Source organism: Littorina saxatilis, linkage group LG5 (genome assembly GCF_037325665.1).
Source record: "Littorina saxatilis isolate snail1 linkage group LG5, US_GU_Lsax_2.0, whole genome shotgun sequence".
Classification (NCBI taxonomy): domain Eukaryota; kingdom Metazoa; phylum Mollusca; class Gastropoda; order Littorinimorpha; family Littorinidae; genus Littorina; species Littorina saxatilis.
In genome coordinates this window covers 26,488,095-26,503,898 of record NC_090249.1, presented here as the reverse complement: position 1 = coordinate 26,503,898, position 15,804 = coordinate 26,488,095, and the positions used below count along the sequence as shown (strand labels likewise).

Below are 15,804 nucleotides of genomic sequence, written 5' to 3'. Positions count from 1 at the left end.
TTCATCCCATCCCTCCCCCATAAGGTCACCGTGATGATTATCACAAGTAGTGTTTTTGCAGCGAACATGACAAGTGGCGCTTAGCACCTCGCTGGCATTTTCAGCCCGTGTGCAGCTTGTTTGAATCGCTTTGCCGGCGTGGGTGGCAGTAAACAACGGCGTTTAGCCCTGCAATTGTTCACATGCATAAAGCTATAGGTATAGACTTTAGCAAAACACATGCCGGGCGTCTCGAGTATAGCCGGCACAATACCGTTCAAGGGCCAGCGGTGGCCCGAGGTGGAGTCTGTGGAATGGCGTCTGTGACTGTGGACAAAATGTTGATGATTTTGGTGGGTTTTTTTCAGGCAAAATGTAGCAAAGTTTAAATTTCCTTGGAAATTCAACTTAAATGGTGTTTATGTTTTTTTTTCTTGTTATACCCAAGTGAAATAATACACATTTACAAACAATCAAAAAACCAAGAAAGGTTAGACTGATTATTGAAACGTTTAATTCTGGACAATACAACACGTTCACCAGAACCTCGACCTAACGGCCTTGGAAGTGTACAGACAAGAGATACGACAGAAGAAGATAAAGAAATGTTGCTTTGACTTATCTAAGATTGTTCCCAAGATTGACGACCGTGAAAAATGAAGCTCAAAATGTCAGTTCCTGAAGTTTTAGAAGGCATGATAATATTTTGCTGGTTTTGAATCTGTTCAAGAAACGTCTGGTGTTGGTGATATTGCATGTTTTTATCAGAAGGGGAAGAGATTTCAAAAGGACATTGGAAATGAGGTGCTCAAAATAAATCAGTAATACAAGTCGAACATGCCCTTCCGATTATCTCTTGAAAGCGACCACCTGACCACAACGTCTACCCAAAGGTGGTCGTGATAGACAGGTTCGACTGAATGTATATTAATCAATAAATAGATACAAAAAATAAATGAATAGTAAAATATATAGATAAATCAATCAATCAATTTTAAATAAACAATAAATAAATAGATAAATGAATGAATAAATAAATAAATAAACAACCAAACAAACAAACAAACAAACAAACAAACAAACAAACAAACAAATAAATGAATAATCTTTGCATTCTTCTTTCTCCCCCATCCTCCCAGTCATACCTCAACTCACATCCATCTCAGCCCTTATTCCTCCTGACACTCTCCACCCACCCCCCCCCTCCCTTGTCCCCTTACGAAATCGCAGACTCCTAAAAGACGCCTCAACAGGGAGGGCAAGCAAAAAGCACTACCGTTTGTAACGTAACTGCAACCGGTTGCGAACCCCTGCCCTTCCGTGCTTCCTACGGTACTGCTGGGCCCCTGTGCGCTCGACGTGTGGGGCGATAAACAAGGCGATGAACCACCCTTTACACCCCACTTAACAACACTTCCCCTACATTCTCTTTTTTGAAAAGTTCACGAAAACAAAGTAGAAATGACAGACAAAAAGGTGGAAGGGGAGGGGGTCATACTTTAATACAAGCAAGGCATAGCGAGGATTGTGCATCCACAAATAAGGCAAAGAAACACTTATGAGTCACACTTTATAGACAGCATAAAACACAAAGCAAAGCAACAAAACATGCAATTTTTCACTGATAAGGGTGCCATAGTCCAGGTTTAGTTAAAAAAAAAGTTTCTTTAGACGTCACATCTCAGCAGCAGTGGGTTTTTTCAGGTTAGACATCATGATTATTTTCCACAAAGATATCATTATCCAGCATTTTGGCTTTTTATTAATTGGTCATACCCCAACACAAGTAAGGTTTACAGTTTTCATAGTTGATTTACAGTGCCATGCAGCATCAGGCGCATTCGGTAAAATAGTCATAATCCAGCATAAGTGACGTTTTTTCATTTGCAAAAAACGAAAACGATTATAATGTACTGCCATAGCGTTAGCGAATGCTCCAAGAAAATAGCATGAACATGCACCAGTGACATTTTTAAGATTTCATAATATAGCAATTTGTTTGCATTATTATAAAGATGTCATAATCCAACACCAGTGACATTTTATATAGCATTGTCAAAATCTACCAACAGTGACATTTTTTCTTGTTGATAAAGATGCCATAATTCAGCACCAATACGTTGTGACATAGTCATAGTCCACTTCCATCAGTGACGTTCTGCATACAGATTTCACCCACTAAAGATTGTATATATGAAGATGTCACACGCTTTCCTTCTTTGCCACTACTACAGCAAACGTGTGCAAGATTGTATGTTACACGCTTTAGGAGTTTAGGAGCATGGCAAGAACGGATTCAAACTCAAAATCCTCCCCCCAAAAGCCAAAAAATGCACACACGACTTTTATTTCTCCTGCTGTTATCGTTTCTTCTCTTTACAAATTCTTCAACGCTCAGAATACTGAAAACGGCATCCCAGACGACAGTACTGTTTCCATACGTGAATTTAGCTTCCCTTGGAAAGTGGCTCGCTCAGGAGGCCTGTTAGTCTGACACTATAAGGACAGAGTTCTGAACATAGATGACAAAGATTCCGGAATTAACAAACATTTCGCGGATGCAGACACAGAAAGACGTCATGAAGAATGCGATGCTTCAAAAGATACAGACTGTGACGATGACTGGGACGTCATTCACATATACCGAGACGTCATTCACAGTTGTTCGGTCAGTTCCGTCAAAAAGTAGATCTCTCCACAATGGCTGCTCCTGTGTTTAGGTTTTTCAAGCTTGAGTACACAACACGTGTTTGTTCTCTCCTCTGTTGAAGTATGCTATTCCGACTTGGTCGTGTGACAGAGTTTTCTTCCACACTCGATTATCTGATGTCTAACTCAGCCTGACGGCTTCGTTAGACAATCAACGTAATCTCGTGTGGAAGAAAACGTTTGTCACACGACCAAGTCGGAATAGCAGGTATTGTCATGATCTGATGTTCGCCAATGACGTTTTTGTTAACAAAATCACTACCTAGCACCGAATGATTTATCGTTATGCAGTCATGATTGTTCAGGATAGCCTTGCATTAAACAATGGAACCCAAAGATGTGTTGAACTTGAAAGGTATCACTTTATTTGTTCAGGATGGAACGGTCCGAACCACATGGTAACAGTCAAAACATGGCGGACATCGACTGCCCCGGATGTCTGTTCGATCAAGAGTTACTTCCCTTGATGTTAGTCGCGAGTAGGCCTACATGATTATGTACACTAATCATGTCATTTCCAAACATCTCCCTTTCTTTTTGAGTTCAAAAGTAACTTGAGAACTGTTCTGGTACTAGTGACTGTGATTTCAAGTTCCTGGATTTTGTTGTTGTTGTTGTTGACATTTTAGTCAATATTATTATATTATTAATAATAACTGGAAAACTCAAATCATTTTTTTTTTCATTAACTCTAAATCTCAGTCACTCTTCATTCATGCCATTATACATCAAACAAAGAAATGACATATTGCATACTGTCTTTCACACATTTAGTTACCTTACTAAATAATGTTTCTTGGACAATGGAAATTCAGCGTCTCAAGTAACCCAAATGAACTGAAATAAACGTTAATACTGTTCCTTGAAATGCTGTCTTTCCATTTCAATTTCAATTTCAATATTGCTATTTCTCACTATCATGACCCAAATCAATACAAATCAAGATGTTTAACTTTTTCAACTTAGTTTGCATTAATACGGTCATGATATTGTGCACACAACAAATTTCTGGCTCACGGCTCAAATAATAAAACAAAACACAGAATGGGTTGCATCAGCAACGCTCTGCAAGGCACCACCACCTCTACACTACAGAGCAAAATCGGGCACCTCAGAAGCTGCTAAGCTTATTTCTTCTTAACAACATCTTGACGATAGCGAATGGGCACTTTGGCAATGAAGCCTCTGGATGCACGAGTTCCATGTCTTGTTGGGCTCCTGCTAGCCTCTGTGCTCTGGTGAGTGGATGTGATGTCCTCAGAATCTGCTGGTTCAATGTCCTGGGAATTATCAGGTGACGTGACGACCTTAGGACATGCTGACGTGACATTCTGGGGATCATGTGATGCTTGACCTTGCTCGACAGGTAAGGGTGCAAAGGTTACCTGCCCTGGAGTCTGCATGTGTTGAAGGTGTTGTCGGTTGCGACGGAACACACCACCTGGCGTGTTCACCAAATATGTCCGGTTCCTGGCGTCTGCTGCGACGACTGTACCGTCAGCTTTCCACGGTGTTTCACCTGGACTGGAGCCAAGTAGGACTGTGTCTCCGGGTTGTAGCGGTGATAAGGCTGTAGCACCTTTACGCCTGTTGTAGTTCTGCCTGTAGTTTTCCTTTGTCCCTGCGTCTTTCTTCCGGATGTAGTTGTCATCTGGAGACTGCGGTGATAGATTCTTTGGGAGTGTAGGAATCTTTGTTCTCAACGACCTTCCCATCAAGGCGACTGCCGGGCTCACACCTGTACTGGAGTGAGGTGTGTTACGATAGTTAAGCAAAGCTAGATCAGGGTCTGCCTGCTTCAGTATTTTCTTTGCAATCTTCACTCCTGCCTCAGCCTCGCCATTTGCCTGCGGGAACCCTGGACTGCTTGTGCGATGTTCAAAGTCGTACTCCTCTGCGAAGTCTTTGAACTGTCGACATTGGAACTGAGGGCCATTGTCAGAAACGATGACCTCTGGGATGCCATGTGTTGCAAAGATCAGACGAAACTTGTTGATGACTGCGGTGGATGTGGTAGAGTGTAACTGACGAACTTCTAGCCATCTGGAATAATAGTCAGTCACCACCAGAAAATCCCTACCATGGCGCGAACACAGGTCTGCCCCTAGTTGCTGCCATGGGCGTTGCGGCAACTCTGTAGGACGAAGTGGCTCATGTTTCTGGGCTGGTCGTTCTTCTCTGCACACACTGCAGGAATTGACAAGTTCTTTCAACTGTGTGCCCAGTCCTGGCCACCACACTGTAGCCTGTGCATTTTGCCTGCATTTGTTCAGTCCTTGGTGAGTCTCATGAAGCTTCTGAAGAACGTTCTTCCTCTCTTTGGATGGGACAACGATTCGATCATTATAGACTAACAGACCATCAACTAGTGAGAGCTCTCCCTGCACTAGCTGGTATGGCCTGAACTGCTCATTGACTGTAGACGGCCAACCATTCAGTGTGTAGCTGATCACTTTCTGGAGTTCTGGGTCATGCACTGTGGCTGCACGTAGAGCGTCCATACGTCTTGAAGTCACTGGCTTGCTTGTCATGACGGAGTCCACATACGCTGTGACCTCGTCACTCAGTTCTTCATCCTCAGATGAGTGGGGAACAGGTTTCCTTGAGAGTGCGTCTGCTATGACCAGTTCTTTCCCTGGAACATGACGGACCGCAAAGTTGAATCTCATGAGACGAAGTAGAAGTCTCTGACAACGAATGGGTGTATTGTCGATATCTTTCGACGACATGAGTGGTACCAACGGCTTGTGGTTTTGTTAAGAGTTCGAACCTGTCCAGACCGATGAGATACTTTGAGAATTTCCCACAAGCAAAGACTGACGCCAGACACTCTTTCTCAATCTGACTGTATCTGCGTTCCGCTTCTGTCAGCGTTCTTGAGGCATACGCAATGGGTACGAGATCATCGTCGATCCACTGCATCAATGCAGCTCCCAGGGCGTAGCTACTACTGTCTGCACTCACCACCGTCTTCCTGTCTGGACTGTAAAATCCAAGAGCTGGTGATTGTGAAATCTGCCGTTTCACTGCCTCAAATGCTTGCTGTTGTGCTGGTCCCCAGCACCACGCCGTTTCCTTCTGAAGTAGATTGGTGATTGGCTTGAGTGTTGATGCCATGTGCGGTACAAACTTTGTCAAATAGTTCAGCATTCCACACAGTGTTCTCAGTTCTGTGACGTTGGTAGGTGGAGGCATGTCCCTAATGGCCTTCACCTTGTCAGGATCTGGGCTGACGCCGGCCTCACTGATCCGATGCCCAAAATATTTTACTTCCTTCTGTCTCAGGTGGCATTTGGACTTGTTGAGTTTCAGCCCCGACTTCTCGATTCGCTCCAGCACCGCATCGAGACGACGGTCATGCTCTTCCATGGTGCGGCCATACACAATAGTGTCGTCCATGATGGTTTCGCACCCTTCCAGTCCCTGGAGTGTTTCTTTCATTTTGTGCTGGAAGACTTCTGGGCCTAGAGAAATGCCCATAGGAACCCTCTGGAAACAGAAACGCCCGAATGGAGTCATGAATGTGGTGAGCTTCTGGCTGTCTTCTGCCAATGGAACTTGGAAAAATCCAGACGCTGCATCCAGAGTGGAGAATACGGTAGACTCGGCCATTTTGGGCGCAATGTCTCCAAGGTTTGGAATCAGACAATGTGGACGCTTGACGGCTTTGTTCAGTCTTTTATAGTCCACACAAATTCTGATGCTGCCGTTCCGTTTCACCACCGGCACCATGGGTGCACACCAGTCGCTGGGTTCAACAACCTCTCGAATTATTCCAGCTGACTGCATTCGTTCTAACTCCGCCTTCACATTCTTCTGAATGGGGAATGGTACTCTGCGAGCTGTAGTCACGCAATAAGGCTCTGCATCTTCCCTCAGCCTGATAGGGACTGGATCAGTATGTAGTAGTCCTGTAGTGCCAAACACACTTCTGTGTACTTCTTCGACTCGTGTCACTAGCCCCATCTTTGCTGCGACTGATTGACTCAGTAGGTTGTTGCCTACCCTACTGGCTACTACAGCGACCTTGAACTTGTAGTGGTTCTCTTTGTAGTTGGTCTGTGCGTAGAATTCTCCTCGCACGGTCAGTCTACCTCCTGGTGACGTCAACACAGCAGCAGACTTTTTCAGCTTTGGCTGCTTTTTCAGTTTCTTGAAAGCTTGTTCAGACATAATAGAAATGTCAGCGCCTGTGTCGATTTTAAATCGAACATCTGTGTCCTTGATGCGAAGTGTGATCATCCACGGTTCACTTTTCTCAGTGACGACTGCGTCAAGCAAAAACTCTTCTTGCTGCTCACCGTTCTCTTCTTCTTCAGAGTCTGTCACTACTTCATGCACACCCGTGCGACACATTCTTTCGAAGTGGTTCTTTTTGCTGCACTTCCTACAAATCTGACCTTGTGCTGGACATTTATCTTTGCTCTGATGCTTGTAGCCACATTTTCCACACTGACCTGATTTATTCTCTTCTCTTCCTCCTCTTTGTGGGGGACGAAAACTTGAGCCACCACGCCTGGATCTAGGCTGCTGTCCCTGACCTCTGTTGTAACCTCTGCCTCTTGAGCTATGAGAGTGTGACATCGAGTGTCTGAACTGTGCTTCGTCAGTGGTACCTGTGGACTCATTATCCTGTTTAGACTGGTTCTTGATCTGCTCATACTGTCTAGACATTTTCAGTGCTTTGTCTAGTGTCAAATCCTGTTGTAACTGCAGTTTTTCTCTCAAGTGAGTATCAAGGAGACCGACTACTAATCTGTCCCTAATTTGGTCTTCCTCATCCTGGTAGTTGCAGTGCTTTGCTAACTCTCTGAGTGCTCTGTAAAACTCTTCTACTGTTTCGCCATGTCGCTGTCTTCTCTGTTGTAGCTGTGACCTTTCGTAGATGACATTTTTCTTCACCACAAAGTAGCTGTCCAGCTTCTGAACCAGAGTATCAAAATCTGTGTCTTCCTCGTCGACTTCATCGCCGTCTTGATTCCGTGTCTTGCCAAAATGTAGCGACCGGAAAACCTTTTCTGCATCGGGACCCATGACGTACAACAGTGTGTCGCGCTGGACATCCCTGCTTCATCTTTCAACTTTGATGCATTTCTAAAACGCTTGAATTCACTTATCCAGAGAGGCCACTTTTCCTTGAGAAACGCTTAATCTAAAATTAAAATTTTAAAATTAAACCGGATGTGTCTGTTCGATCAAGAGTTACTTCCCTTGATGTTAGTCGCGAGTAGGCCTACATGACTATGTACACTAATCATGTCATTTCCAAACAATGATAATCCAACACCAATGATTGTTTTTTTTCCAATTGAGTTATAATCTAGCATAAATATCAATTTTGAAGCAAGCTGTCATCATCTGGCATCAGTGATTATTGATTGTCATGTCTGAGCACCAATAACTTTCTTTTAAGTCAGCAAGATCTGGCACGATAACATTTTACAACATTTTCATAATTTGGCATCATTTACTGCATTGATAAATATGTCATTTTAGAGCATTTCGATTTTATTTCGCCTACTTTACATCCGCCTGTGTAAATGAAAGAAGTAAGCTTTAGAGCGTTCTTTTGTGTGAGTTAAATCGTCCAAAGACGGCAGGGTGATTAGGAAACGTTGCTTTGCTAATGGTTTACGCCAAAATGATTCTTTACATAGAAATACAGCTCTTTGTCGAAGAGGGATTAGCAAAAATAAGCTGAGGATTTAAGCCAAAATACGTTTTACTCAAATTACAGCTCAAGTAGAACATTAAACAGGGAATACAAATGGAACCTAACGACTTTTGTTTCTTTTCTTTGTCGAAGAGGGATTAGCAAAAATAAGCTAATGATTTTAAGCCAAAATACTTCCACGGAAAAACCCCTACCTGAACAAATGTGGCAATGCTACGCTAAGACCACCAAGCAAGTCCCTAGGAAACTTGGATCACGGGGGTCCGGAAAGCAACGATGGGTTGTGAATGTGGAACAATGGGACTCGCTCATTTTGACGTCTTGCAAACAATACTTTCACTCGCCTTCTTGTGGAAACAATACTTACATCTTTCACTGCGACATTTTTTTGGTACGGGACGGGAGTGGGGGAGTGGGGAAGGGGGCCTGGTGGGGAGAATGGAGAGGGGAGGCTTGTTTAGGCGACATTCGCCTTGTGTTTACAAGGAGAATGTGTTGTTTTTAATTACCGTTATTTTTGTTTGTTGCTTGTGTTTGTATTTGCGTTGTGTTGCATTGTTGGTTGTTTTCGTTGGTGGCCAAGCTGCGTTATTGCCAAACATTGGAGGCATGTTTACTATTACACTTAATTTATTGCTGTTGTATATATACAAAGCCATCACCTGCTGAGGGAATGCATATTTTTTATTTGTTCATTGATAATCTATATTTATTCAGGAATTCATTTGTTTATTTATGTATTCATTCATTCATTTATGTTTTTTCTTGATTGCTCGATTCGTTAATTTATTCACCTATTAATGTATTTATCTATTCATATATACATTTACGTCAGCTAAGTACCGCGGTCTCTGCGTGCTGTTGTCTTCTGATTCTTCTTATGTTTCTTCCTCATCGTTCGACAAAAACTTTTGACAAAAGTTATTGACAATAGAACGGTATTGAAACATGCCTGTCTACATACATACATTTTCATAATGCGTAATGAAGCTGCTAATGAAACGAGGAGAAATCTCGCAATGTTTAAGATACATTAACTGCTAAGCTGACACATCTTATCCTGTGTTATAATAGACTTTCCTCAAAGGAAGGTTCGAGTCACTCCACCGGTTCACACGAGGTAGCGATACATGGATTGTAAGCCCCCAATTATGAAAACCTGTCACTTCAGGACTATTTCAAAAAGTACTAACACAAACACATACAAATCCTGCCAACTTCCAGGAGCCAAACTGTAGTTGCAATCGTGTTTTTTTTGTGCAATTATATTTTAACTCTTTTTATATCATTTCCTTTTTTCCTTTTTTTTAAATCTTTTTTTTAAATATTGTTTTACTCCCGGACTTTTTACTTAATCTTTCTTCTTCTTCTTCTTCTTTATTATGGGCTGAAACTCCCACGTTCGCTCATGTTTGTTTTTTGCACGAATAGGTTTTTACGTGTATGACCGTGTTTACCACGCCATTCAGGCAGCCATACGCCGCTTTCGGGGGACTTCATCTTTGAAACAGTCATGGATCGGAAGTCCGTGTGAGAAAATACGGAAGCGGCTCATTCTGTTCACGTCAAACAGAATGGGTGCGCTGCAAGAAAAAAAGTGGGTTTTTTCACAGTTTGTGACCAGAAGTTGTCGCAGATGTTGCTGTTGTTTTAACACTGTCTCAGCAGGAAAAATGTCTCCAACACTTTTAGTTGGACAAATGTTTCAAGCTTTTCAAGGGCTTTCAATAGTTTGTGCCCATTTGATGGGGAAATTCGCCTTTCAGTCATGATTACGACCTGGCGACAGTAAAGAATGTCTACTAGTACTGATAGTATATGTACATTTGTTTCAAGTGTTTTGAAAAAGTGTGTAATCATTTGAGAGAAAACAGTGTGTGTTTGCAATGCCGACATACCGCACTGCTCGACTTCAATTGTTGTATTCAGCTAACGTTTGAGGAACGACCTGACTTCAATTTATTTAATTAAGAGTAAGATTAGAGAGCATTAAATGTTCAAGACTTGGATGTCGAAATTTATTTCAAGTATTCAAAACATTTTGACGAACTTGTTCACGGTGAGGGAAAGGTAACGTAAAGGACTGCTCAGTCGGAAAGCGTCTCAAAATTGCCGAAACTGTTGTGGCCATTTCGGTTAATTCACAGAAAGAAAAACAAAACAGCAACGTCTCTGCTGAGACGTATACAACGAGCCGAGTCTTTTGAACGAAAGTGGCCCATTGAATTCATGCACTGCATGAGATGATGACTTGAACTTGAACCTTACATTGGTCATCGCGACAAATGTCGCGTCATAGTTCATATTGTGCCAGCTGGTTCGCGCGACATATTATGTCGCGTTAAAGGGTGCGTCTGTTTGGTCGGTTACAGTTTTCGGTCCCCCACATGCACCAATGCATCCACCCAGATATAACATTCAAAAACCGTAGTGTTTATATTTTTGTTTCTGTTAATTCACCAGTGGCACTGGAACATGTATTAGGAATTGCACTAGGGTAAGGGTTAAGTTGGTTGCTGCATTATGTGAACCATGGACTTCAGTGAAATTTCAATCAAATGTAAAGTTGCCTATGGCATGAACTTGTTCTGATTTAGCCGTAATGTCTAAGTGAAGTAAATTATGGGTACGGCTGTTGTGTTTCCATGTTCGCTTCGCAATGCTAGTATGTCTTTGTGTCTATTTTTACAATTTATTGATAACTTAGTATTGTTTTGCTTATGTTTACTCTCACTTCGTTAGCAATATATAAAACATATCAAATGCCTGTGTTTTTTGTTATTGTTAAAAAAAATCTTTTTTTTTATTACACGAATACCCAAATACACTACCAAATCAGGCACACACACTCTATTAGATGGATATGTCGGATGGTTTTCGACATGCATACATCTGTCGCTTAACTTTTCTTTGTCAATTCATTAACATTGGAAAACAATATTAGACACAAACAAATTTCGTTTCTTATTCAGCGTATAGTTTTTTCCAGTCTCAAAAAAATGGCAAGGCAAAAAGCACCTTTTACATGGATGTTTTAGATGTTTGTCGACATAAGTGCAGCTGCCATGCTCGCACACAGGAAAAACATCACTGATTATTCAGAAGTATAACAAGAGGTGCCCTATCGTAAATGGTATCACGCGCGGATTCATCTCAGCAAAGCGGTAATTCAACACAAAACTGTCAACTGCATTGCTGTTATAGGTTTCGAAAGGACAACATTAAGGACACGTTCGGTGTTGAAAAACTTTGAATATTTGAGGATAGGATCACGGCTGCCGCCTTGAATCCGAAATCTGTTGCAGAAACAACTTAAACATTTTAACTCTGCAACCTAAACGTTCATCTCCCATTATTGAAACAAGGTAATACAAGGTAAAACTCCTCCTCGTAATGGAGACAACAGAGGGGAAAACCTTGCTGTTCTTCTTGTGCCATATTACACGCTCCGCTCACCGGGCGTTCGATCAGAGCGGAATAGCGCGAAGTGTGCCCCAAAGAGGTAATGTTTGCTCCGAGACTGTCCCTTGACAGGGGTCGCTTGGTGCATTGTGTGACATCGCAATCTGTCAGTGCGTGACTGAACACAATGGTTTGGGGTCGTCCATCGAAGCTCTGGCACTAATATTATGGCGAGACCGTTTGCTCCTCTCTGTTTGGTTGTTTGCCCTGCCATCCGCGCGGACTTCGGTGTGGTACCGCGTGGTGGCTGTATGTGCAATACTTTAAATACATTCAGTTGCCAAGGGTATGAGATTTGTAATCGTTTATGGCCAAGCGTGTTAAAGTATTTTTATGAATAGCGTTACGTAACTGTGTCAACTATGTTTAGCAACGCGTGATGAACACGGTATACGGGGTAAAGGGTTATGGTGCTAGCAGACTCTTATTTTCTGTTTCTTTGTTTTCTTGTCTGTTTTATTTTTATAATACAGAAGGTGTGCGTAAAGAAAGGGTTTGATATTGAAAGTGATTTTCGAATCTGTGCTGTAAATCAAAATGACAATGACGTATCATCTCATGTCTTCTCTTCCACCACCCAGTATTACCAATAATTATTATTTTTACTACCAAAATAAAGGTACCTATACAAAATTTAAAAAAACCCACTGAATAAACTGATAGTTTCATGAAGTCTATCCTTTGAAAATACCTTTCTTCCCGTGTAATAAAAAATAAGATCGAGTACATGCCCCACATACAGATCTGCCCGGCGTTTTACATGGGATAAATACAGCCTTCGACTCACTGAAATCATGCTCAAAACGTCCTCACAAAAACAGGTGCTTTATACGGACATGAATTCAGTATGCTGAGATGCCTTCAACATCGCAAGACAGATTTCGACAATCTGTGTCGGAAGCACGTCGCACAAGTTCAGACACACCTCCGGTTTACCTTTATGAGTGATTTCTCGTGGAACTAAACATGCACCCAGTTTATGTTTACTGGACCTGCTCTTCACGTTCCTGATTGTCGCCTACGCCTCCTTCCGCTGTTGTCAGTCTCAACCTCTCTCTATTATTTGTGTGTCTTGGCAGTCTTTCTTTGTTTCTCTGTGTCTCTCACTTTGCCTCTGTCTGTCTGTCTGTACTACGCATGTCTGTCTCTCATTCTGTCTGTCTGTCTTTCTGTCTGTCTGTCTGTCTGTCTGTCTGTCCGTCTGTCTCTGTCTCTGTCTCTGTCTCTCTGTCTCTCTGTCTCTCTGTCTCTCTCTCTGTCTCTCTCTCTCTGTCTCTCTCTCTCTCTCTCTCTCTCAGGGCGGGGACGTAGCTCAGTTGGTAGAGCGCTGGTTCGATCCCCACGTTCGGCGAGTGATTTATTTCTCGGACTCAACTTTGTGCACACTCTCTTCGGTGTCCAAGCACCCCCGTGTACACACATGCGCACGAAAAAGATCCCAAGTTCACAGCAAAAGTCTCAGGGCCTGGAAACACGAAGACACGCATGCATCATCTCTCGTCTCTGATTATCATGATCGTATTTCGATACTTTGACGAGACAAACCCAATGCTGTTGTGTCAAAGAAGACAACCACAGCGGGCTTGTTCGAATCAAAGTATCACACCATATCTTCAGCGTATTACCAATACCTGTCCCAATATAGACCAGTTGGTCTAAGAGGACGTTAAACCCTAATAGTCAGTCAGTCTCTCTCTCTCTCTCTCTCTCTCTCTCTCTCTCTCTCTCTCTCTCTCTCTTTCCTTCCGTCTCTCTATGTACAATCTCCTAACCTCACTCCATAGCAAAACAAAACAGAAAGGAAGAAAAGACCACCATCAGACATACAGACCACTTATATTCAGAGAATCTCTTTGGAACACATGATACAACCGCCGCGGCGCTTCTGAGCGGGTCTGCCAATAATCTTCCCCGGCAGACATTTTCCGGAAGCTACGCCATTTTGGCTGAGGCCTGACGGGTGACATAGAGAATGAAACAAGGTATCCACCGGAAGCCGCCACAGTTTGACACGTCACTGTGTAAATAGGGAAAAGGATAAAAGTCAGTGAGTGTCTGGCGCCCGTATCAACACATCTGGCAGAAAGGCCTCCTTCTTCTCCCGTAGTATTTGGCTGCGTTTGTGTTGTTTTCAGGATAAAGTGTAAATCTTATTGTTCGAGGTAGGGGGGCTGCCGATTTGCCGGGCACATGGCCGTCCTGTTGGTTGATCATATTGGGCTCCTAGCACAGTGATACTGAGGTGTTTGAAAGGCGTTGTTGTTGTTGTTGTTGTTGTGGTGGTTGTTGCTAGGATGCAATTGTCAAGAAGAGTTAACCCAACGATTGTTTTGTTGAAACAAAACAAAACAAAACAAAACAAAACAAATCACATACACACACACACACACACACACACACACACCCCCCCCCTCCCCCCCACACACACACACAGACACACACTGTCACACACAGACACACAGATACACACACACACACACACACACACACACACACTCACTCACTCACACAAGACATAAACAGATTAAGGCTGTTTAGACAAAACCGCTATAGCTACCGACAAGACTAAAAAAAAACTTCTTTTTTTTAACTGACAGTCTAAGAACTTGAAACAAAATACTCAAACTCCACTCTGGCGGAATAATTTTTACTGAAAATGCTGCTATGCAAATCATGTCTAGCTTCAATCAACAAATACATGTAGAGGGTGGTCGTACACAAAAATTGTGCGGAATTTTCTTCCAATTTGTTTCTGTGTATCGTGTTAATAGGTTCCTTCAGCAAATATATTTGTTCTGCAACCGCTTCGTGAAGGTGGTCAAACTGTAAATGGTTTTCTCCCTCACCCGCGCCGTCAATCACAAAGTTACAAAGAAGTCCGTTCCTCATCAAAGGTATAGCATACTGATGCTGAAGTCTGCTAAGACTGAAACGATATGTATACTATACCTATTTTACAGCTTTTAGATGACAGGTTTTACAGTTGTTGGTGTTGTTGTTTTCGTTGTTTTTGATGCTATAGTTGTTGTTGATGTTGTTGTTGTTGTTGTTGTTGTTGTTGTTGTTGTTGTTGTTGTTGTCAGAAGTAGTAGTGGTGGTGATGGTGGTGTTGACGGTGTGGATTGGTTGGTGGTGATTTGGATGGTGAAGGTGCTCTTGCTGCAGCTGCTGCTGTTGTTTTTGTTGTTGTTGTTGTTGCTTTTGTCGCCGTCTTTGTTTTTGTTGTTAAAAAATATCTAAGATGGCTAAACTTAGCAATGTTTGTTAGCGCAACAGTGACGTAGGGATTGACCATGAAACGATCTCTCACACATTTAACAAAACGACGAGATCAGTTTCACATTTTATTGAAACTGTCTTTTTGTCATTTTGCGCAGATCTAGCAGCAGCAGTGGTTGACAGTGCCAGCGACAGCGGCCGTGAGTCCCCTACCACCAGCTCCCCAATTGACGTAAGTGAGGACACAGCGCCTTCCGCAACAACGTCATCAGACACTCCAGTGACGTCACAACCCGCTTTGACGTCAGGGAGCAGTGGCGGCGTCAGCAAGGAGAGCTCGGGTCCTGACGTCACCTGTGCCACGTCCAACGTCAGCTATGTGCGGAGTGGTGGGACGAATGGTGTCAGTAAAATGCCGCCATCTGCCGGGTGTAAACCAGGGAGGCGAGATACCTCAGGTAATCCACATCATGACAAGATTTTAAAACTGACGATCTTTCACATTTTAAATCTCTTACAATTTGTACAGTTAAAATGAAAGGATTTGTTTTCTTTTCCGTCTCTGGTTGAGTTTGCTTGCAATAAGAGAGGAGGAGAGGAGTGTGTCAAACTTTTTTTTACTTAGAAATTCAACATGTTTCACCTACTGTTTGTTTGCTGGATGGGTAGTTGGCTAATGATCTGGATGGTTTGCTGTTTGGTTGTTGGTTTTTTGGTTGTTGGGCGGTTGGAGTTATATCGTGGAAGGGGTCTAGTTAGTT

The 15,804-nt window shown here is 42.7% G+C and overlaps 1 protein-coding gene across 1 annotated transcript in view; it reads left to right on the top strand.

The window, feature by feature from the left end:
• LOC138966712 (doublesex- and mab-3-related transcription factor A2-like) overlaps nucleotides 1-15,804 on the top strand; it is a 32,062-nt gene that overhangs the window by 13,573 nt on the left and 2,685 nt on the right. Inside the window, exon 3 of the mRNA XM_070339027.1 lies at nucleotides 15,202-15,501. Within this exon, the coding sequence (XP_070195128.1) occupies nucleotides 15,202-15,501 (300 nt within the window). The remainder of the gene's footprint in view (nucleotides 1-15,201; nucleotides 15,502-15,804) is intronic.